The sequence below is a fragment of the Ammospiza caudacuta genome, chromosome 2, assembly GCF_027887145.1.
Source record: "Ammospiza caudacuta isolate bAmmCau1 chromosome 2, bAmmCau1.pri, whole genome shotgun sequence".
In the NCBI taxonomy this organism is placed as follows: Eukaryota; Metazoa; Chordata; class Aves; order Passeriformes; family Passerellidae; genus Ammospiza; species Ammospiza caudacuta.
Window position 1 is genome coordinate 60,458,509 of NC_080594.1, and position 24,998 is coordinate 60,483,506.

The window sequence follows — 24,998 nt, forward strand, 5'->3', positions numbered from 1 at the left end:
TCTCTTTTATGGCTTTTCCCCTGGTTCACCCTGTACTGTATCCAGGTACTTTTGATGAAGCAGTAGACCTGGTGGTCAGAGAGAAGGCAAAGCTGCCCAGAGCCAGGGTGGGCTACGAGAGGGTGTTTTGAGCAGACTTCCTTGGCACATTGGGCAGGCATGGTGGTACAGTACACCATGAGTTTCATCAATTCAACCTGCTGAATATGCTTTCATTCATATTCACAGTGTTATATTCTTCTTCCTCTGCAAGGACTTTAACAAATACTTGTAGATAATTCATGAAAGTATACCAAAATTTGAAATATGTGAACATGTCAGAAGGGAAACACCAAAAAGTCATTCCCAGTAGACTGAGGTCTGATCCTGCATTTCTTGCAGAACTGGGGCAACTGGCATGTGGGCTTGGCTACACAGAAGAGTGTGTAGCATTCAGCAGCAGAGTTGTTGCCCGGTACACACTTCATCAAACAGTAAAACATGGGCAAGGGGGGTGGCAGAGGGAATCCAACATCCATTTTCTTCCTCTTTTCCCAGCAATCCATGCCTATCTGAGATGCCTTTGTCCCAAAACCGTGGGGCAGTACCTCCTTCCTCCCCATTAGCCGTGGTGATGCTTTATGGGGACAAGCAAGTAGCGCGCTGCAAGGTGTGAAGGGGCATTTCATCACTGTTGGTTTTTAAGTGCTCCTTTCTTCATCAAGGCAACAAGGCTGCTGGTCAGGGGAAGAGGTGAACCACTCTCATCTGGGCTATTCAGCATATACTTGTGAATTGGAATTGATTGGGCAGTGATTCATAAAGAGCAAGGAGGGCTGTACTGAGTAAGAAATAACTTATTGACAGGGAATAATTCAGCCAGCTCTAACCTCAAAACTGATGTTTGTGGTCAGAAGTTTATAGCCTCAGTGGAAAGGGCTAAGTACAAGCTTAAAGAGCTGAACAGGAGACACCCACTTTTTAAAAACTTGACATAAATCTTGGCTGCCTTGCCTTATGTTAGTCACATTCCCTGCAGAGGACTTCCATTTGGTGTTTGTTTGCTGTTTATAGATGTTATTTAAAAGCTAATTTTATGATAAAAATATTTTATGTTATGTATAATGAATAGTGGAGATCAAATAAGAATTGGAATTGCAAATTCAAATATTAAGTGTTGATAAATACTGACTTTTAAGTAGACACACTGTAGATTTGAACAAAATGCTTTTTAGCATAGTATACTGGTTATTTGTAAATTACAACATACAAAAAATGTAGACCATTGTCTGAGCCTGACTCTTCCCTTTTACAGCCGTTGATTTTGTCATGTTCCTATGAAATGATTTGTACAGTGTCATGGAACTAATACATAAAACTATCTTGTTTGTACTTTATGCACATGAAATGAAAAAAAAGAAAAGTGTGGGAGGTACTAAGCTAAAATATAGTGTAATTATGTTAATTGTATCTTTTCAAAAGACAAGTCCTTAGCGTCTGCATGTTGGAAACCTCCTAATCATGGTCTTTCAAGTAGTTTCTTAAAGTCAGCACAGTTATTCTAGGGCTGAATAAGTCACCAAGATTCACCTGCACAGTGCTAATAAGTGCCCCAAACACTTGTACCTGGTACCCAACACCCTGGAGCAGACCCCTTAGGCAACTGGACAGCCAAAAAAATGAACGTGGTCCTCCTTAACCCACAGTCCCATGTACCTGCTGTACAAAGAGTAACTTGGAGTTCTGTATGTGATCATCCTCAGCCCAGTGTTTTCTGTCCCTGCTGGAAGTGCTGGGAGCTCATAGACTTTGCCCACACCTATCACCTGTCACCTGTTCAGCCTCCTTCCCGATGAGCGATGCGCTAACATGGTGAGCCTCCCAAGCAATGACACCAACAGCAAGAGGTTGCCCTTATGTAAAATTCATGGCCTGGCAGATACCTGATGAGAGCAATGTGTTTTAGCTAGAAACAGATACTGCACTTTTGCTTTGAGTTAAGTAACCTCTGTGAGCCAAGGGTGCAGTGTTAGTTAAGGAGCAGGCATCTTCCTCAGCTTTGTTAGGTTTTCTTTGCCACATCTCTGCAGGCTCCATTCTGTAAGTCATTGCATAGTATTTTCTTTCCTCTTTCCATCTCAGAACAGCCAACTATTTCCTTGAAACTTGCAACACGAGTTAATTGTTAACAGTTTAAAAAAAAAAAAATTCATTTTCATCCCTTAATATGTTCTTTCAGCCGATGCCTTCACGCCGAGGAGGCTGTGTAGCTACTGATAAGACCTAATTTGTGAAGGGCTTTTCAGTGGCCTGACAGGTTCATACATGGTACTGTTTGTTCAGCAGGCGAGGAGGAGCGTTTGCCGGGATGCCTCTGTGGAGGCTGTGCAATGTGTGCACCGAGGCTGGCGCTGGTGGCCCGGAGGGAGTGGGCAGGAGCTTCGAGTGCCTCCCAAAAGGGCAGGTCTGTTGTTGTGCTCTGACTCCGGCACTTGGAGTTATTTCCATCTTTTCTCTTTCAGAGCCTAATGAGCTGTGTGAGGGCCCTGTGCTTGGTGATGTCCCATCTCAAGATGCTGCTAATACAGTAGCTAATTATTCCTAACTGAAGAAGTCAAACAGAAGAAAAAGGATCCAGGGAAAAGCAATGGCTGCCGGTAAATATCTCAGGTCTGCAAAGGCCGTAAGAAAATAACTGGGAAGACCTGGTTTCAGGTGTCACTGGGGAGGGGAGAAGCAAAAATGTGTGATCACATCTTGTATCTGGTGTTTCAGTATCAAGTATATTCAGTTTTCAGTTAAGGTGCCATCCCTTAACTACCCCACCCATCAAAGGAAGATCCATAGGTGGACTCAGTCTATTTTGACCATACTAATGATATTTCTCTTTTGGCTTTAGAACCAAAACCAAGCTTGGTATTTGCTATTATGAATGGAATTTGTTTGATCTCTTTTTAGTTAGGGAATAATGCATTCTTAAATCTTTTACATAATAAAACATTGCACCTTATGGAAAGCAGTTCTTTCCTTGGGGTGTGTTTGGTTCTCACAGGTTTCAGGCAAGTTCCACAACTGTTTATGTATCATTAAGTTCTATCAGAGTGTCGCAGGGCAATTTATTGAGGTTGGAAGAGGCCTCAGAAGGTCTCTAAACCAGACTCTTGTTTAAAGCAAGGCCAGAGATAGGGTCAGACCAGCTGTTCAGGGCTTTATGAAGTTGAGTCTTGAAAGGTGCCAGGGATGGTGACTGCACAGCCTGTTCTACTTCTTGACTATCCTCATAGTGAAATATTTTTCTCTTTCCCTTGTACCATTTACATCTGTTGAATGTTTCCAATGTCTTTATACTCTATTATACAATACCAAGAACTATTATCAATGATCTAAAGGTGAGTCATAATTAAGAAACAAAACAAACAAAATAAAGAGTGTTTGTGATACCTCATTCTCACTGAAAGATTTGGTTAAAAATTGTGATGCATTGGCTTTTGTACTTACAGCATGTTTACTTTCTTGCAGCAGCTGATGGTTTGGGAAGTATAGCTATAGATACCACGCAGCTTAACATGTCAGTCACTGATCCCACAGCTTGGGCTACAGCTATGAATAATTTGGGGATGGTTCCAGTAGGACTAGCAGGACAGCAGCTTGTGACAGGTAAGATTTTTCTTTTTTTAAAAGTATCACTTGCACCAGTCATGAATTCTTCCTGTCCTTTGAAAAATATATGGAATGTTTTCTGAGGATATTATATTTTTATGTTCTGAAAACATCACCTATGATTAATATTGCATACAGTGTATTAGTCTCTTCTTGTAGTAGGTATGTAATCCATATTATATTTTAACCTTGTGAAAAACTAAAACTCTCAGGGAAAATCAAACTTCTAAACCATCAATCTTTATGCTGGGTCAAGACTAGGAGGCAAGTCATGTAAGAGGAACATTTGTTTTTGTTTCTCTGTTCAAGCAGGATGTCTTGAGGTTCTGCCAAGGAATACCCTGGGCTGAGAACTCTTGACTGGAGACTTTGGAGTTGTGTTAATTGGGCAGAAAATCATGAAGCCTGTCCAGTTCATATGCTCAGTTGATATTAGTGAAGTGAAGCTTTCCTGTCAGGTGTGTGCTTATTTACTTTCTGACTGGTTCCATAAAATTGAATGTCAAGAGATTGTTCGTGTTAGACTTTGCCATTTACTTCCCAATCATAGTTTGCGAGAGTGTTCCAAGGGATCACTTATTGTAGCACCCACAAAAACTTTATCTTGAAACCAGCAATATTTTACAGATAAAACTGGACGTAGCAGACTTTGTTGTCAACAGTAGAGGCCCACTTAGTTGGAAACATTAAAACTTCTTTGCTCCTGTGATGTAGAGAAGAATTATTTATATATGGGTGGGTGCCCTGTAGACACCAGCCACATGCTAGGCATATGACAGGCTCCCTCTGGAAGCTGCACTGCCACTTCAGCTTAAGAAGAGCTGTGTAATATCTGTATCAGAGCAGCATCTTGTCACGTCTGCGCCTTTCCATGTAGACATGGATGCAGTGAGCCAGGTCATGATGTAAATCACTCTGCTTGCCTCACCAGGGATGTCTGATGATTAATTTTGGCCAAATATGCCCCCTCCTGACACTGGGAAGTGAGTGGAGCTGTGCCAGTTCACAGCTGACGGTCTGGCTCCGAGTTACCTGTTTTACAGGCTGGTACACTAAGCTGCAAGAAAGCTGATTTATAACTAATCAGTCTCAAGCAGAGAGCTGAGCTGGTGGAGGCTGTGAACTCATTGGTGATCTCTAGCTTTAACCCCATGCTCCTGATTAAAAAAAACAAGCAAAGCCATCCACTCCTTGGGATCCAATTCTCTTCAATGTTTCTGTCAATGATCTGGATGCAGAAGCTGAGTCCACACTAAGTTTACTGATGATATGAAATAAAAGAGAAGCTCTTGATTCTCTAGTGGGTAGATTGGCCTAAGTGGGAGTCTGGGTAGATTACAGGGCTGGCCAATCACCAACTGTGTGATGTTTAATCAGGACAAATGCCACATTCTGCACCTGGTACTATGTAATCCTGGATGTATGAGTGGACTGGGAGAGAAGAGGCTGGAATGCAGCCCTGCAGAAAGAATCTGCTGGGTTTTGTTGATGTGAAGCTCAGAATCAGTGAATAATGTGTCCTGGTGCCCAAAAGGGCCAACCTGGTTTGCATTAGGCCTAATGTAGCCAACCACTCAAAAGAAGCATTTATCCCACTTTTCTCAGCTTTGGTGCAGCCTCACCATGAAAGCTGTGTGTGGTAAATATGAAAGTATGTGAGTGATGAGTGTGCTCAAGGGAAGGCAAAAAACATGATGAAAGGGACTAGAGGGCAAGGCTTGTGAGGAGCAGCTGTGGATACTAGGTTTGCTCAGCTTAGAGAAGAGGCTGAGGAGTTTCTGTCTACAACATCCTAATGAAGGTGAGTGCACAGGGTGATGCTGATCTCTTCTCTCTGGTGCCCGGTGATAGGATATGAGGGAATGACATAAAGCTGCATCAGGGGATGTTCAGATTTGTTATTAGGAAGAAGTTCTTCTCTGTGAGGGTGGTCAAGCACTGGAACAAGCTACTCAAGGATGTGGTCATGGCCTGTTGTTCAAGAAGTGTTTCAACAACACTCTTGGGTACATGCTATAATTTGTACCATGTGGAGTTAGGAGCTGGACATGATCATTGTGAGTCTCTTCCAACTCCAAATATTCAATGATATTGAATACAATTTTTTCCGTTCTCCAGTGGGGATTTGCCTGCAGATGTTGTGCTCAACTTGAACATGATTACCTCCAACCTGAAAATAGTCACATGTCAAAATCAGCTTCTGCTGCTTTCATTTATAATCATCTTAGTTGCATATGCTGTGGAAGTTTGCCCTGCCTTTTTGTCTTGCTCTATTCTGTCTGTTCAGTTTCGGTGTAAATTTTTGTCCTCAGATGTGTTTTGCAATCCCTGCATGGCAGCCTCGTCTCAGATGCAGTGCTTCTCCCCACAAGGGAGGATATCCAGCATCTTATACCATTGACAGCCCCCTGCTGTAATTTCCATAATTATGTGTATCACGTATTGTAAAGATGTTGTACAAGTTAGTTCATGTTTGTTCAGCATTTTCAATGTACGAAAGGTGCCATAAGTAATAAATATTAATTACAGAAGTGCTGCCTGATTTCTCTACAGTTGTTGAATAACTTCTTTTCTTTCCTTTCCTATCCTTTTGTTTTTCTTTGTTTTAGACTCCTTTGTATTTTCAAGGTAAATAGGTGCTTTGATGCTTCATTGTATTTCCTTAAGATTCATAAGTTTTTGACACATTTTCTTTGTGGCAGATCCATAATAGCAAAACTTCAGTTTGCCATGGAATTGGTTATAGATTTATTTGCTCTAATATATTTACTGTATCTGTGTTCAGTGAGGATTTGCATCATTATATTCAACCAAATATCTAACTACTCCCTAGCTATTTCCAGCTTTTTCCTTTTTTTGCTAATAAGCGTAGTAATGAAGTCAGCTTTGTCAGCAGTCACATACTGCTTTTGCTACTGTTATCTGTTACATTTCTCTGTGATGAAAATGACGCAACCATGTCCCAGTGCTGTTTGTCCATGTTTAAAATTTTATGGGTTTTTTTTTGTTTTGTTTTGGGTTTATTTTTGGTTTTTTTTGTTTTTTTGTTTTTTTTTTCTGTTTCCTCCTAGCCTCGTTGATAGCTACAAAAGCAGTGAGTAGTTTAGATTAATGTTGGAGAGAACATAACCTGCCATAGTCTGAAATGTGGTCTATGGTATTCACCTGTATCCTGACACATGTCTTAGTCCTCTGGTCTGTCATTGCTCAAAGGACTTACGCATTCATGGACTTTCCTTCCCCAAACTGACCAGTTCCTGATTGCTGTGCAGGGCATTTTTGTTCTCATATGTATAGAGTCCATATGAGCTACTAAGTCCTTTTAGAAGTTTCTCAAGATTTTTTTTCTCCCAAGCAGTTCTTAGCTTCACTGCTGTGTAACCCGCTGGGATGCCTGCCTTGTAACAGTTATGCTCCCCAGTTTGCAATCTGTGAAACTCTTGTCTAGCTCAAGAGTTTGCTAAAATGATAACTAAAGCTTCTGCAACATCTGGCCAATACTCTTCTCTCAGCCTGCAATGAACAGCTCTCTGATCTTGGTAACTAATCAATTCTAAGCACTGCTAACCTTTTAATACCAGTTTAGGTGATATCTGCACTCTGTTTAATTCCTTATCTCCCAGTGCTGTAAAGTTGGATTTTTGATCTGGGCAAATGTCAGAACCTTTCATTTGTAAAGATGGGTTCCTGTTAATAGTTAAATAATATCTCTTGTGTGTCAATATATATTTTGCTTACACTTATTCAGAAAACTTACTTTTTCCATGTATTTGGCTGCTGCATTGCATATACACTGCTATATGCATTTATAAATTATATATACATAATTCATACAATAAATCGTAGTTTAATAAAACATTAGTTAAAGTGTTAAAGATTAATGTGGAATAGTTATGGGTGAAAAGCATTTTCAGTCTAAATTTCCCCTTTCAGCAGGTTATACTTTCTTAAAAATACGTGCCTTTTAGGCTGAATTTTCTCATGGTTGCTTTTAGCCCAGAGGAAAAAAAGATCTGGTAAAGTTGAAGGAAATCTGTTAAACTGCTTTTGAATTATCCAGGCCTTAAAATTGCTGTTTTCTATGCTTTGAGACTGAGAAAAATGGTCAGGTGAGAGGGGAAGGTTAGTTTGTAGTTCATGTTTTTGAGAACTAAATCCTCTTTTTGCTCTCAGCAACTCTGATTCAAGCACATCTTTCAAGTGCATTCAAGTCTGCTGGTTTTTTAGATTTTAGGACTAGAAGAAATACTCAGTGACCTAAGCCAACTGAGAATGTTTTATTTTGCTTTTGCACTGGTACTTTTTAAAGGCAATTTTGACATTCCTAGAGTTAAGATTCTTGAACTTTCATTTCTTTCAGCAAATGCTATCAGGCCACCTGTTTCTTAAGGGAAGATATCCTGCTGAGAAAATTATTTACTTCTCTGGTTCAGTTCAGTTCTCCTTTCAATAATTAACCAGTGCTCTGAGAAACAGGAAGCAATTTTGAGGCACTTTCCTCCAGATGACCTAAATATTTGTGAGTCAAAAATAGTGTATGTCACAAAGTTCCCCAGTACAAATGAACCTGAAGAGTGGTACACAAGTGGTAATTTATTTAGCCTTTATGTTAAGCTCATGCCCTGTGACGCATATTTGTGCTCTTACAGAGTAAAATAACAAACCACAAGGGCAGACATCCAAGATGAAAGTTACAGGTCTGCCTGGAAGTCAAGGCTATGTCTGAAAACTGATTCCTTCTGCTTATTTACAGAATAATTATTAAGGCACGTTGTTCCATAGGAGTCTGGCCAATATGTCTCAACCTCAAGATAATCAAGATACAAAATAAGATTTTCAGTGACACCCAGTTTTTTGTATTTTTTTTCCCTGAAGATAGTCTTTGAGCACTTCTACAAAATCCTAGTGAAATCAGAGACTAGGAACCTTTGAAGCCTAACATCTTGCTTACCAAAAGATATAGAAAAGAACACCATTTTTGTGGCTTCAGGCATGTATTTTTTAGACACTAGAGGTTGTGAAATATTAGGCACTTACATCAACCTTTCTGTTTTTCCATTTGTCTCTGCTTTCCCCACACACTTGTCTTTTGACCTGATTTCACTGAAACATAGGAGCTGTCAGTTCCAATCAGGTCACCTCGCTCAGGATTGTACTTTTGACAGTGTTGGGTACCAGATACTTCATAGGGAGAAATCCACCAGGCAAATCAGTGCTGGAGTGCTGCTCTCTCCGATGTGCTCTCCTCTTGATCATTAATAAATAGAATGAGGTTCCCCAAACTAGAAGTTATCTATCCAAAACAAGTCATAACTCAGGAAAACTTCATTTTTGGAAGCAATACTTGCTACAGTAAGTAGTTATGATCCTGAAACTGCAACCCCAGATGTATTTTTTGATAACAGAAAGATTTGTGAAATTTTGATCTAGAGACTCCTAAATCTTAAGACACAGGGTTAAATGTCCTTCCCAGAATTTTGTTATCTTGAGGCCTAAAAGTGGAGTCATAATATTCAGACTCTTTTTCTTCAGAATGAGGACTGTAACTACAGGCAATCACTATATTCAGAGTCCAGGCATGTTTTATTAATTATTGTTCACTGCAGGTCATCATATGCTGACTAAATTGTAAACATATTCCTCACTGTTCTGGTTGTGTACCATTTTTGTAACAGTAATGAAGAAAAATCAAATCAAGTAGAAAATCAAGATATATTTGATTATATTCAGCAGCTCCGCAAAGAAAGACTGTACGGTGCTGAAGGTTTTAGGAAGTCATCTGGCTGGAGGATTTTCCCAGCTCTCGTGGGTATACCTCTTCTTCTGTGGCCTCTCCATTACTGAAGGCTTAGAGCCACTGGTAGCCATCTGGCAGTCTCATTTCACTCTGCTCCTGCTACCCTGTTACCTATTAAAGCTTCCTTTTTCTACACTCCATTGCTTAGCCACTAATCCAATGTGCTGATGAGTCCATAACTCGAAGCATCCAAGAGAATGCCTAACAAAACACAGCTTCCTTTTCTGTAATTAACACTTAACTCCTGCTTCTTCATTATAGTCGATCCACAAAAATTTTGAAGTGAGTCACTTGTATAATGAGCTGAAGATAGTCACTTTTCCAAGGGAAAAAATGCTTGAGGATCTATAATTTGTGACTGAATTTTAGCACTCTCCAGATGTAAGCTTTGGTGTGCACAGGCAGCTGTTTGGGGCACTCCTCAAGCTCAGGTTCCCCTGCCTGCGGAAGCTGCAGACCACAAGAGCTGAAGAGTTCAGCAGCCCCGTGGCACAGTAGAATTCAGCGTCCTTTCACTTGTTCTGAATGCTGCACTGGCTTGACATCTGGCTGTAAAAAAAGATGTCAAAAGTCCTAATAAAATCCACACCTTTCCATAGATTTTACAACCCTCTCAAGGTTACAAGGTATCTTCAGAATGCATCGTTTCATCTCTTATGGCTTCCCAACCTGTTTTATGTGTCATGTTTTGTTAAGAAGTTGGCCTATGATGCAAAAGAAATGTAGTAAGGTATGCTCTGAGGAGAAAAAAAAAATCTTAATTTTATTTTAATTCTTTTCTATCTTAACATCTTCCCTATAGAAACGTTTTAGTCAAGAGGAAAAGATCTATCATTCAAATTATCTGAATGACCCATCAGAATAATTACACTTGTATGAAACATACTCTTAAGGATTAGTGTTGCACTTATACCCAGATAAAACTAGGTATTCTTATTACTGAGACACAGGAGAACAGCAAGGGTGAGAGAGAATAGGTACTGTGGGAATCCCAGTATGTGGAGCCACTGGGAACGTCTTTAAAGTATTATATACTAGTGTAACAAGTAGGTTTTTTTCATTGACCTGAAAAGCGCCTGCAGAGTTAATCACACTTTCTATCATGTGAGTGTTACTCAAGGAGACTTCACTCCAGGGGACATTAAAGTGCTAGGAACAAACACAGTCAGTTTACAACAGAAAAAGGAGAGAAAGATTTGACAGCCAGAGGAAATGTGGCAGAAACTCTTGAATGCCTTTTGACACTCTATCAGGGTTAAGTGTGCCTCTTAGGTCATTCAAGTACCTCCTCTATATTAGACCTTAATTGAGGCCAGAGATGAAGATAATGATTAAAATCTGCTCAGTGCTTGAAGAGAAACAGTACTTTTTAACATGGTATGAAGGGCTGAACATCCCAAATAAACAAGATCCGGAGGTGAGCAGGGCTGCATAGAGGGAAGTGCTAAGTGCAATGCTTGTGTTGAATGCAGAGTGGGGGTTTATTTAGGAGTATAGTATCTCCCTTTCTGCTGTTATGCTTCTATCCAAGCCAGTTAACAGTTTAGGAAAACAGACTGATTACTGTTTGGCATATTCTTCTTAATGGTCTCAAAATATTGGAGTAAATTTATGATGCAAGTCATATTGTTTGGATGTTTTGGCATTTTGTTTTAGGGTAAATTCTTGGCTGTTGGTAATTATACACTAACAATCTGTTTGGCATGATCTTATTTGATGTTACAGTAAAGTAACATGAGGAAATATTTTATTTTTGAAGAAGTTTTCCCCATCTTTTATCTTGCTTTGGAAAGCTTTCATTCCTATTATATTCCATGTATTTGTTTATTCTAGAGCAGAAAGCCCATGAGTAACTATGAGCATCCCACTGCATAAAGTAAGCCAAGAGGCTGTTGGGAATCATTTGCTACTGACTGTTTACTTCTGTTGGAGTACTGCTTTGTCTGCAGCACTTTTCCTTCCAAGGATCCCAGGTTCCTTGGCCAACACGAGGAGCCCAGTGTAACCTGGGTGACATACAGTTTGCTGATGGAAAAATGGAGTTATTGTGGATAGAAATCAATAGGAAAAGCAGACTGACCATTTTAACTAATCAAAGGCAAGGTATGAATAGCGGGTTCCATAAATTCAGGGGTGAAAAAGGCTGGTTAGTGTCAGGCTGCTCGAAGGTGAGCTGCTGAGCACAGCCGTGGTGTCTGGGTGGCAAAGGGAAGGCGGTGCTACTTGAAGCCCTCAGCCAAAGCTGTTTGCAGGTTCTGCAGATGTTGCACCGGGGATGGACACAGCAGTCCCAAGAGGACTGTTAGCTCAGTGTGCTCTCAGGAGGGTGCAGATGGCACCGCCTGGGGCAGTCCCAGAGCAAAACTTCTTGGGAGGGGTAGGCTTGAATATGAATGGATCCCAAGACAGCCACCCCAAATCAGGGCTATAAAATCCTTTGTTCTTCCCTAGTCAGGCTCTCTCTATGCCTGCATGAGTTAGATTGATGCTTAGAGCTTGGCCCCCAGAGAGGAAGCATGAGAAGTTAATTTCGATGTTTTAGCTTGAGGAGAAGTATATAAGCATAGTTTCCTTTCTGCCACCTGTGCTTCAAATGCCCTATGCTTATAGCATGAGAACTGGGTCTGACAAAGAGCATGAAGATGCACATTCGGTTCAAGGCAGGAGTCTCTCTGTGAAATATGAGCAGAACCGATCAGTGTGGAAAAATGTCTTTTGATGGTCTGCACTGAAAAAGAAAGTTGGGTTTCAGTTAGCCTAATTGCTGGGCATGTGAGGGAGTTTGTAACAGAATACTTCATTAATGTTGTCTTCGGTCAGATAAACAATGGATTTGCCACACCTTCCTGTGCTCTGGTGGTGACAGATGATGTTCGTGACAGCAGCTCTGAGTAATGTCTCTGTAATGGGAAGCAGCTGGCCACTGGAGTAGTTCTGTTAGTGGACTTGGAGGTGAAAGATAATTAAGCTTAATACATACAATATGCTCTAACATGCTGTAGTATAGATTTAGATTGTGTTCTGCCCAAATATAAAAGTTATTCTGTTAGTGTAGCTTCGGAAATTTAATAGCTCTATTCACGAACAAGAACGGCTTTATCTGTCTTTCCTGGTTTTGCACATTTCTTATTCCAATTACTCTTTTCCTAAAAAATTATTTTCTTGGCTCTAGCAGCTTTTCCTTTATAGGTAATCTCCTCCTCCTGACCACAATGCCTACAGTATTTAGTAATTATTTGTTATTTCCATTCAGGAAAGGCTTAGAGATACAGAGCTCTAGTAAGTTAAACAATGCCTGAATCCTTAGGAGTCAGTCCTGGCCCAAATTGCACATGGTCTATTTTCTTTCACTTAGATAAACCAGGTAGGTAAGGGATTGCATGGAAACAATGGGATAATACTGATTGGCATGAAAAGCTGCAGTGATTATGGAGTTTCCTGTCTGTTATGTAGATTTTTATAGGTATCTTGGCACAGCAGTAATATGGTGCTAAGTGAAAAAGCAGTTTTAGCTCTATCTGATATTCTGAGTCAGACACTGAAGGACAGGAAAATTTTGTGCACATTAGAAACAGGCAGACAATTCCTACCTTCTCTTCCTCTTTGACAATACTGCTGTGATATTTAGAGAAGGATTTGGAAAAGGGAAGGGAGAGAGCTTTGCAGCGTTTAGAGAAGACAGCACTGTGGGGAAAAGGTGCAGATGTGCTTAATGTCACCTTTTTTGTAAAGATCTAGAAACACAAGCTGTGTTGCAGAAAAGAGTTGTCTGGGCTGCACTGAAGGGAGGGGGCGACTTGTATGCTTGTCCAACACTTTTTCTTCTTTCTGACACAATTGTATTTCAAGTGGTTCATTTCCCTAGCAATAAGTGTGGAATATTATAAGTGACTGCAGTGTTAAAGTTTTACCTTATTTTGGGCTGCAGCTGTCAAATGTATTTATCCCTTCTGTTGGAAATCTCCTGTTTCAGATCTTCATCTATACTTGGGCCTTTCAAATAATAGTCACTGAAACCTTTTTTCTGTCCCCTTTTGGTAACAATTTTGGCCCTTTAATTAAGCATGCTTAATTGAAGCATTTTTGCGAGATCACAGATTATCTTAAACTTTATCTGCTATAATAGGCAGTACTATAAATTAATTAAATATTCATTAAAATAGCAATAAATTCACCAAAACAAGAGGACAAAAAAAATCAAGCTGCACCTTGATTTCAGGGCTGTATGCATGTAGCAGGGATTGGGAGGGATCTACAGCTGAGAAGCTGAGTAGCTGAATTTAGTGAACTGCTTATTATAAATATTGTAGGTCCCTTTATGTTATTAGCTAAAATTTGATATACAAAAAGAAAATCAAGTATGCGTTTTTTCTCGCTATTCACCACCCTCTGTAAAGCTACATTTCTCTTCCAATTTTTCCTACATATGTTGCCTTTTAACTTTGTGTCCTTTTGTTCTGCTCTGTCTAATTACCTCAAGTAGATAATCAAGCTTGATTTTATAACAAACCATAGCTGGCTCAGGCTTGTCATGACTGATTTGTTGACTCCCAAGACTAAAGACTTTCAGCCTCAAGACTAAGATCATTTCTGGCTGTAATTCAGGGTATTAATTCTGAACTTTAAATCTAAATATGGTTTGGAACATGTGTCCTGTGGTTTCCCTTCAAAAAGAGAAAACTGACCACGTTTCTGGTTTTTTTTTTTTTTTTTTTTTTTTTTTTTTGCAGGGGGGGCTTTTTTTTGTTTTGAGGTTTTTTGGGTTTTTTTTTAGGTTTTTTTTTGTTGTTTGTTTTTTGGTTTGGTTTGGGCTGGGGTTTTTTTGGTGCGGGGGTGTGTTGGTGGTGTTTGAGTGGAATTTAAACTGGAGCTAAGATAAAAGAACCCCAAACCATCTGATTCTGCAGGAGCAGAACTTGCATGTAACCATCATTACAAAGGTTGAAGGTAAGGGGGCTATTATATATTAATAGAAGTTACTAGTAGAGGGCCTTCAAAGCAAACATACATCTACATCAAGGATCCCAGCACATATTTCCCTATAACTTCAGCACCACCTGATGGGGTGGTGTGTGTCCCTACACACGTGCATGCCTTCAAAATGTAAAGGTTCGATGCTAAGGAAACAGATGATAGCTAATGACTCATACACACCATTTGGTGTCCCTGAGGGACTGCCTCTCTTCCATTGTTCTACTTCTGCAACTGAACTCATCGGGGACATGAGAGCTAAGGATCTTTCCAACTATTCATACAGGGATTTGAGGCCCTGAGTTCTCCATGGACGGCTTTTTTACCACAGCTCTTTTAGCAAACAGTTGTGTTCCTACTTCCCTGCTTTCTCATTTCCCCAGTTTTTGTTTTCCATTAACAAAGCAGTGTCATAGATTTGAATGCAATCTCTGGAATGCTACAGATGCTTACTAATGGCCATGAAGGTCTCAGCTTCCTCAAGTGTAATAGAGGGATTCCCTTGTTCTAAGCATCATGTAACAGAAACATTATGACACATCTGCATGTTCTAGCCACTCTTCCTGGGTACTGTCATTCTCCCTTCTGAATGCTAACTGGCATCAGGTTATGAATCTAGTGGCATTTTTTCAGTGTTTTCTTGTTAGAATTCAAAGACAGTTTGATGGTTTAGGTATTTCCTGGTTGTTTGCCTTATTTTCATTCAATTATCTCACATTTTCCAATGCAGAATAGCATCTGGCCTCTGTGGGCCGTGTTGCGTGAGAGCTGCATCTCGCTAGACTGGATTACATGACCTATTATTTGTTGTTCTTCCAAGATTTGTTTCATCTATAGCCTTGAGATACTCTGTTTAATGCCTCATCCACATATGTATATAGTAAGCATGAACTAAAGATGTCCTCTGGCAGATTTTTTTATTCTTCATCATGTTTTTATGATCAAAAGATGACAATCTGTCATAGTTTTCTTTTGCAGTTCTGTTATAGATTGAAAAATATCAATAAAGTACACAATACTGGATGGCTGCATAAAAACAGAATTTACAGGTCTGTAAGTTCTTTGTGCTCTGCAAACTCATTTTGGCATTTAAAGGGTAACAAACCTGTTTTTTGCTCTGGCATCAGTAAAAGACAGTAGTAAGATGTTGTCAGGCAAATATTGTTGTTGGAGCCTTGATTGTCCCCCCTGGAGTTTCAGAGATGAACATAGAGAAGAGAGTGATCCCAGGGTGAGGTGGAGAGATCCTCTCTGTCAATAATATAGACCAGAATAGAAGCCAGTTTCCCTATTCCATTTGTAGAGGTTTGCAGAGCCAGCAGGAATAAGAGGTTGTAATTTTTTTCTCTCTTGTGTTAGTAAAATAAGGGAAAATGAATCTGACCATAAAAGACGAGGCTTCATCTGTCTTTTAGATTAGAAAACCTGTGAAAAAAGCAAAAAAAAAAAAGTTCTTTTCATCACATATGATTAACCCCTTCATTTAAAGCCTAGGTCCACTCAAAACATGTGCTGCTTTGACCTCAGAGACTGTGCTAATAACAAACCAACCTTTGTGAGTGCAAAGATGAGGAGGAGAGGCAGGGTCTCAGCAGAATCCTCTGACACAGGTTTGCTCACAGAGCAAGGAAGCAAGTGGTGTGCATTCCTAGGAGCAGGCACTACCTCTGCCTGCCTTTTGTACAAACCAAGATTTGTGTGTAAAGCTCATATTGCTTCTTGGACCAACTCATGTAGCTAGAAAAACATGCACCAGCCCTCTCTTTGTCTGAGGCAACCAGGAGACTGAAACTTTAATTATAGTAGACAGTAAAAAGGTGAAAATCAAAGGAAGGAGTAGTTTTTTGCAGTACACTATCATTTTCCCCCCTTTATTAATCTTTTTATCTGCCATAGGCTTAGCTATCTATTCCTATACAGAATAATCACAGAGTCACTTTGCTTTTAATATTCTCCTTCTTTTACAGGTGCCGACCAGGTTTTTTGCCTACCTATTTGTACTTCTCTTAGCGCTCCCTATTTGTACTTGTCTTGAAAGTTCACTGCTTCTCAGACCTGTACATGGACTTATCTTTTTTTTTTCCTGACTATACTGACCCATAAGCCTTGTCCTGCTTTTGCTTTCAGACCATTACCACTACAGTAATGTTATTACAAATGTGTGACATTATCTTTGAAGTAGCCCTCCAAATCCACACCCACAGGATAATGGTCAATTTATGGCTGTAAGGAGAAGATCCCTTGTGTAAAAGGCACAGTCATCTTCTAAGGGCAAAGCAACAATTTGAGCTAGATTTTATACACAGAAGACTTCTTTATTTCTTTATTCCTGCCCTATGCCTCTTAGCCATTAATCTCTCCTATGGAAACTTGTCAAATACTTTTGGAAATTGAAACAAATATGCTACTTCCATTCTTATTTTTCTTATCATTTATAAACACAGGGTCTAAAAAAAAGCCCAGCTTCTCTTCCCATGCTCTGTGTCTTCTAAATCCCTTTTGCCTCATTCAAAATGGACTGCTGTTCCATTTCAGTCTGACACATTTTTCATCTTGTCCCTTTTGCAACAGTTTTCTAGTCAATGGCTTTTGTGAAATTTTCATGTGGTGAAGCTCTTCAATGTTTTAAACATGTCTGAAAATCTCATCCTTGTCAGTAAATGTCTTGGCTGTTGCCTGTATGCAGAACCACTCAAGAATATAACAATGTCTTTTCTAATGGGACTTAACCAAAATGAGACTGTTCTAAGTTGCTTCTCTAGTTCCCAGTAATTTTTCCACCAAGTCAGAATTTGAGATTTAATTCCTTTTTGTTGATGGTGTTTAATAAGATGGCTTCTTCATAGTACATGGTTCCGCCTCCTATTACTGCGTGCACAAAAGGAATGACAAGTGAAAAGCCCATGATGGCAGTAGATTTCTGCCATAGCTTTTGAAAAGAGATAAAAATCTCCTTCAGGGGATGCAGAAATTGCTGCAGGTGGGACAAATCACTGTGCAAAATCTTCCAGCTTTTCATATGAGGAGATTAAAGGCTCCTGTCTGAGATGCTGTGGTTAGATGTTTTGGTGTGGGTGATATGAATCTTTCTGAATCTATAGAGAGAGGCCAGATTGGTGTTATCTTCATTTCATCTGAAAGTGATTTCTACAATAAAGCTGCTGCTTTTTTCTCAGGGAACAAAGAAATCCCTCACAAAAAATCTCATCATTCCCTGATATTAGATTAGACCCAAGATGAAAGTAGATTTTTGCTTCAGAACTAGAATTGAATTACAGAAAGGGTTCCTGGATTGTGTCATCTCTGAGTTGTCATGTTGTTGCAGAACAGGGGAAGACAGAGAGAAAAAATCAATTTTCCTGGGATCAGCCTTGCTTTGCTGAGTTTAGATTATATCAGCCTTTGAATTAGGAATGTTGCTGTGGCATTTATGCCCTTGCAAGCTGTTGTGTTCATGGAAAACTGCAGAAACTGGGCTGAGAAACAGACGGAGGTGGGCAGAGGGTGGGAGAGGTTCCTCTCTCTCCCAAGGATTCCTGCTGGACCTGTATGACAAAGCCAGAGGGAATGGATACAGGCGTGTGGAGAAAGCTGGGCTACCAAATCCAGGCCACAGTGGCTCCTGAGAAGTTGTCTTGGAGGCCCATGAGCTTACCTTGAAAGGCTGTCATGAGAGACTCACCTGCACTTGCCTGCACAGCATGTAGGTAGCACCTTTCTGGTTTTAAAGCTGATATTTTGTATATTTTGTTAATTAAAAAGTTGCAAATGATTGCACATTGCATGTTGGCAGTGTTATAGAATGAATGTTTTGTGAGCATGGATAAGCTGAATGTGACTTTAGACATACACTCTGATGCCACTTCTCCACTAATTACATTTACAATTTAGAGCTGTCTGTAAGGTGGAAGAGCCTACTGTGCTGATATTCACTGACAGAAAAAGTTTTCAAATCACCTTACCAGCCAGATGTTCTAAATGAGAATTTGACAGTTGGTCCATAAATCAAGCCAAGCATTTCATCATTGTTCTCTTAAGTGCCTCTTGCATTCAAGCCTGTTTAGCTAAACACATACATTTACTTAAGATGAACTGTAAAAATGACATCTGGAGATCTTTTCTCTGAAAGAAAATGCCAAAGGGTCTTACACAAGGATCAAGCACATTTTATAAACCGTGGCTGGGATTTTGGAATTCAAGCTGAATAAATGTGCTTTCAGCTTTTGAGGGGATCAAGGGCCAGTATTATTTAAATGTTCTTTTTACTTTCATAGCACTCTGCAGGGAATGTGCTCTCACCGAAGAGTTCTTACATTTCTTATTCCATAATGAGTTTCTGTTTTCATGCTTGCCACCTGGGACCCTGGCACAGTCCTGGTAGTAGCAGTGTAGTCATACTGGTGGAGCTGGATACAAAGTGCAGTCCAAAATATTTATTTTAGAGTATACCGCTTTACAGTAGATTGCCATCAAAGGAGAATATCAAATAAGAAGTTGATGGGTGGTTTACCTTTTTATCTTTACTTGCATTAGCCAGCTCTTTTTCATCCCCCCACCTTTTTTGGGTTTTTTTGAGATCTATGAGTTTCTTTTTATCTTGAAGAGGCTTTTTTTTCCCCCTCCCTTTTTTTATTTTTTTCTTAGAAAATCATTCTAATAAGTTGTGGTTTGCTGACCTTCAGAATCAGTGTTACTATGCATTTTAGCTTTGCTGAGTATCAGTTTGGTCACTTTGCTTTTTCACATGCAGTTCACAACATGACAGAGAATTCTGCTGAAATTTAACAAGCCCTAGGGAAAAAGAATCAGTCAAGTGGAGTCAGATTTATAAAGTGGCAGATAAAGTGAGAAGGATTTTCCATTACTTCTGCCACATTGGGTGTTTTTTTGATGGATGGGCTATGTCTCATCCATCAAATATGATGAGACAATGGATTTGGAATGACGTCAGCTCATGTTTGGAGGGGTACCGTGACCATGACTGTTCATGATAACATAAGACCTGTAATCTGGATATGTTGGAAAAAGTGGAGGCAAAATTATTACACATGAATTCCTGGCCTAGTACCATAGTTATTTTGTGATTTAGTTCTCAGGAACACAACTTGTTTCATAATGTGAGACTGGCATTTAATCTGAGAAACCTGACTGTTTTGAGAATTATACAAGGCAGCATGGAGCTGTTTAATGTTTAAGTGACAACAAAACATAAAGATGTTGGCCATAATTCTATCTGAAGTAGTATACTTTCCTGTGAAGCTCAGACAAGTATGTTCTTGATTTAAATATCTGGAACTACAGTACATGGTGTGAAACATAAATCCTCTCAGTGCTGGAATCCAGAGACCAAAGGAGCCAGTTGGAAACCTCTCTGAACAGCAAATTTACTGGCTGAGTTAAAAGTCCTTATGCTAGGCTTAGAAAGGACCTTTCTTAACCTTGTCCTTCTGTCCCATTTCAGCAGTACAAATAAGCTATAAAGCTGCCTAAAATATCAAAGGCCAAAAATTCACTGGCGTGGCAAAGGTGGTTAAGAGCTGGCATTACGCAGAGCAGAGCACGGGGCCGTGGCCCAGGAGCAGCCTTTGTGAAGTACCACAGCCCCACAAAACTGTCCTGTGGCCACTTCAGCACAAGGCAAAGGACAAAGCAGCCACTGGCAGTCCCAGGTGCTAAAATCCTCTTCTCTAGGCTCCCCTGAATACAGCTGTAGTACAGCCAAGAACACAGCCCACAGAACTAATCAGTTCAGCTGGTGTGAAAATACCCGAGAAAATCTACTGCCTCAACCAGCCAAACCACATGGGCTGACTACAGATTTTAAGCCATCCAACCCATGCCAACCAAGCTGATGGTGTGGCCAGTCACTGTCCCTTCTCTCCTTGCTCACCACTATCTCCCTATGTGCCCTTTGCTGGGCCCATTTTAGAACAGCAGGGAGAGCTGAGCTTCTTCTGGTGGAGAGGAGGGCGATGGAGGGATGGGTGATATCGTCAGCTCTGACACTTTCTCTCTTTCTCCCTGGAGCAGATGCAAAATGCTGCTATCTGCTGGCCCTCCCTTACTGCTTAAAAAGCTGGTTTCAATGCCCAGATGGTGGAAAGAAGGGTTTTCTGCCTTCCTGGTAAAACTGGAGTTAGGTGGGGAGCTGAGAGCTGGTTCAGAGTGGATTAGGATGCATCCTGGTCGTGATGTATCTGCTGTAGTCTGAAAAGTTGGTTTCTCTTCAAAGCTCCTGCAGAGTGGAGATGTTTCAAATGAAAGGGTCAGCAAGTGTGCAAAGCCAAACTTTCTGAACTTTGCAAACTTCTCCTAGAATTGGCATGAAAGATGTTTTTTTCCCATAAATGAATAGAGAGACAAGAATAGCAAGACTTGGGGGAAATTCTGCTTGCTGGCATTGTTGTTTTCTGTGTTCTGTTGCTGGAAAAATCACAGGCAGAACGTATGAGGCAAGACCCAATTAGCTGCTCCAGACCTGACAGGCTTTTAGGCTGCTCAGACAATCTTCTGATTTAACCACTATGATCTTAGCAAGTGTCACAAGGTTAGATTTGTCCTCACCAGCTAAGCTGGAAACCTCACAGACCGAAGGCAAAGAAAGTAGAAGGCAACTTTAGGTTTCAAGTTATAAAAAGCTGAAACAAATCATTTCAAGTGTTAACAATAGCTGAGACCTTTCTGCTTTAACTCTTTCCTTGCTTGTTAGGCAGAGGCACAAACATAATCGAGGACATTTGTGGAAGATGTAATCCTTTGTGATTTCAGCTATTAAAGTCAAAAATAGACCTAGTTTTCAGAGTATGAGCAAATATAATTTTATTCAAAGGCATAATTTGCCTGAATTTCAGGTAGAGTTTAAAGAGAATGGCAAATGTTACTGCTCCAATGCAAAGGCTTTTCAATTCTGAAATATTACATCCTCCCTCAGAAGTCTGGAGGGACTACAGCTGCTGAGGCACGTCAGGTTTTTTTAAATAATGAAATAAAAAAAACCAAGGACTTTTCTCTGGCTCCATTTGTGCAGCAATTGAATTGTTCGGACTAAAATTTTCCAGAGTATTTCAGCCTCAGGCAGATATTCGATGTGTAAAAATTTCAGTCCAAACTGTTAATGATTGGCAAAGCTAAAAGCAACTGACAACAGGGTGTTGTAATAGGAAGTGTCAGACAATTTTAATAATAGATGACCCTGCCTCCTGTTCCATCACTTTGGACACTTTTGTTGTCTAAGGTGTGTGATGTATTTCTCTGTGGTCTTTCTTTCTTTCTTTCTTTCTTTCTTTCTTTCTTTCTTTCTTTCTTTCTTTCTTTCTTTCTTTCTTTCTTTCTTTCTTTCTTTCTTTCTTTCTTTCTTTCTTTCTTTCTTTCTTTCTTTCTTTCTTTCTTTCTTTCTTTCTTTCTTCCTTCCTTCCTTCCTTCCTTCCTTCCTTCCGCCACTTCCTTCCGCCACTTCCTTCCGCCACTTCCTTCCGCCACTTCCTTCCTTCCTTCCGCCACTTCCTTCCTTCCTTCCGCCACTTCCTTCCTTCCTTCCTTCCGCCACTTCCTTCCTTCCTTCCTTCCTTCCTTCCTTCCTTCCTTCCTTCCTTCCTTCCTTCCTTCCTTCCTTCCTTCCTTCCTTCCTTCCTTCCTTCCTTCCTTCCTTCCTTCCTTCCTTCCTTCCTTCCTTCCTTCCTTCCTTCCTTCCTTCCTTCCTTCCTTCCTTCCTTCCTTCCTTCCTTCCTTCCTTCCTTCCGCCACTTCCTTCCTTCCTTCCTTCCTTCCTTCCTTCCTTCCTTCCTTCCTTCCTTCCTTCCTTCCTTCCTTCCTTCCTTCCTTCCTTCCTTCCTTCCTTCCTTCCTTCCTTCCTTCCTTCCTTCCTTCTCTCATAAGATCTTCATTCAGTTAAGTTTTATGTAACATGGAGTTTCATGGGAATAATTCTTTTTGCAATTAGGAAGAGTTTCCACCTACCTGTTCTTCATTTACAATCTCTTCTTTTATGTCACTAAATGCTTCTCAGTTTTGTATCATGTAACAGAGTCCACAGTACCTGTCCACCTTCCCCCTCTATAAAATTCATGAGCTTTGTAATGCTCCTGCACAACTGCCTCTTCTCCCCAGTGAGCAATCCAAGGCTTTTTCAGCCGTGGTTCCTCTAAGCTACTTTATAATGTTCCTGATGATGCTCATTGTCCTGTTTTTGCTGTGCTTTTATGTTCCTTGGAGAGGATGCAGTGAGTACTACAGAGCATGGCATGTCCAATGAGAGTCTGGGTTTTTTAAGAGGCTTGCAGTAATTTTCCCATACTTTTTTTTTCTTACCCCTTCTGCAGGGGTAAGCCCATCCTTAATTGGCTTCCCTGACCCCTTCAATGCCCAGTGCCACGCTGCCAGGTTTTTACTGCAGGAGCCTGTCCTCTGCAAAGAGACTCATTTGGGATTTGGTACCACTGGCATCCTTGTGCTCTCCTTTCTTCCTTGTCTTTGGTTCCTCTAAAATCCCTTTTATATATAAATATATATTTTTTCAGGCAATTTTAGCTCTAGGTCTGTTGGGTGTTTTGCTGTAACATTAATCCCTCTCTTTTCAATATAATTATTAACATTACTGGAAATCACACCACTCAGGTGGAAAGTGTTTGTTAGTTCCTCTTCTTGAATTTCCTTCTCTTTGGCCAGCTTCTGACCTGCATTAAGACCTTGTCTCTCACTTTATGCCTGCACAGTTTCCTTGATAGCCTCTTGGGAAAGACTTTGGCAGAGATTTTTTTTCAGTCTTAAATAATTACCCACTCTTTATTGAGCATTGCTCAGTTATGCTGCATTTTTTGTTCACAATACATTTCAAATACAACTACACCTTTATCCCCAACACATTTGCATGCTGCAAGTGTCTTTATGTTATTTTTATATTAATTCACTACCAGAGATTGTAGTTGTACACCTTGTAAAGCAAGGCTTAACAAAGCCAGTGAAGGAGGTTTAGGTTGGGGTTTCTTTTTCATATTTGAAAAAATATGCTAGGGATATATTAAGAGCAATACTATCATATATCCTTGAACTGACAACCAACACTGCCAATTTTCATCTTGAAACTTACTTTTACAGTTGACTTACAAACCTCTGAAAAAAGACAATTTTAATAAAGCTATTGACAGAACCCTGGCTGTGGAAATGTATAGGGTGAGGCAAAAGAAGCATCTTAATGTAGGTAACATATTCTAGTTCACAATTGTTACAAAGAAATGCTTTTTCACTAAAAAATGGGATACAGAATAATTATAATTTGAAGGAAAGTCTGTCTGACATAATTTTGCTTTATTTAAATTTGTAAAAAAAAAAAAGATACTTCTTGAAATAATGAACATATCTTCTGTTCTTGGTGTTTGCAAACCTTGCTTGACAGTATTTTTAAAGACTGTCACATGTAGAGTGTTCTGATGGTAAATTGTAAATACCAAGAAGGGCAATTTCATTTCTGAATGGTGGGGTTGATTGTGTGTGAGTGTGAAATTGCTACACACTTAGTTCACTGCTCTGTAATATTAGCAGCTGAACCTTCAGTGCAGGCTGCCAGAAATTACAGATGAAATTTTCTAGCAGCAAGAATTTTAAATCGCAAGTTTTGCACACAACCACTAACATAATCTAAATGAAAATGTGATTTGCACAGAAGATACAAAACCTGGATTTTTCCTTAATTGAGTAAAAGTTCAGCTAATTCTGTGCACACTGTCTCAGTCTGCTTCCTCTAGTATGCTATTCATTTTTAAAAGTTCCTGATTTCTTTTCAGACAAGATTTTTTCCTGTTAAACTAAGTAATGAAATATGACATTGTAAAAATGTTGCCAAGACTGCTACTCCCTAAAGTGAAATATCACCCTTTTTTTTTTTACCCACAAAACCAGACAAGAGCAGTGCCTGTATGTTAAGCTATTTTGTAGGTACAGAGCTTCAGGTTCTCTTGGGGAGATTCCTTCTTCCTCCTGTAATAATTTCTCATATTTTTAGTCCCTTTTTTGGTGAAGAGCATGCTGAGAGGTTTGTGTCTGTTAGGAAATAAAAGCTATGTCATAATAAATGCCTTGACAAGACATAAGAGCTTTATACAAATGTTTTGAGATGATTTTTTGGTTGGTTTTTTTTTTTTATGCTTGACTTGGAAGTTTCTTATTTACTCATCTTATTTTTACCTGTTTTCCACAAGACTCCAGGCAATGCTGTGATTGAGCTAAGCTAATGGCTGGCCAGAGAGCCCCAGCTGTTTTATATTTGGCCTGGTGTTCTCCACATGCTCAGCTGCAGTTTATTATTAGTTGAGGCATCTATTTCCCCTTGCTGTGAGAGACAGGAGAGAGGGAAGGAGTCACTGGGGGCCAGAAGCATTAACCCAGTTCTGTGCACTGCCCTGCACAGGCCCCAGAGTATCTTCAAAGAACCTCAGGGTGATTTCACCCATTCCAGCTGGCTGCCCCCTGGCTATTTGCCAAAATCAAGGTTTATTAGTCCTCACCGTTCCATTGATAATGGCTCCGGTACTGAGGCCCCAGGGAAGGAGGCTGCAGAGCAGCTGGCCATTCTGGCATCTCTAGCTGCTGCTGACCT

At 40.1% G+C, this 24,998-nt stretch overlaps 1 protein-coding gene across 5 annotated transcripts in view; it reads left to right on the forward strand.

Annotated features, from left to right (window-relative positions):
* ENOX1 (ecto-NOX disulfide-thiol exchanger 1) overlaps positions 1-24,998 on the forward strand; it is a 365,352-nt gene that overhangs the window by 221,040 nt on the left and 119,314 nt on the right. For 4 of the 5 annotated variants that reach the window (XM_058825014.1, XM_058825015.1, XM_058825017.1 and 1 more), the window contains 2 exons: positions 2,502-2,636; positions 3,499-3,636. In XM_058825014.1, coding sequence (XP_058680997.1) covers positions 2,627-2,636; positions 3,499-3,636 — 148 coding nt within the window. In that variant the 5' untranslated portion in view covers positions 2,502-2,626. The remainder of the gene's footprint in view (positions 1-2,501; positions 2,637-3,498; positions 3,637-24,998) is intronic. The other variant, XM_058825019.1, reaches the window with a different exon arrangement.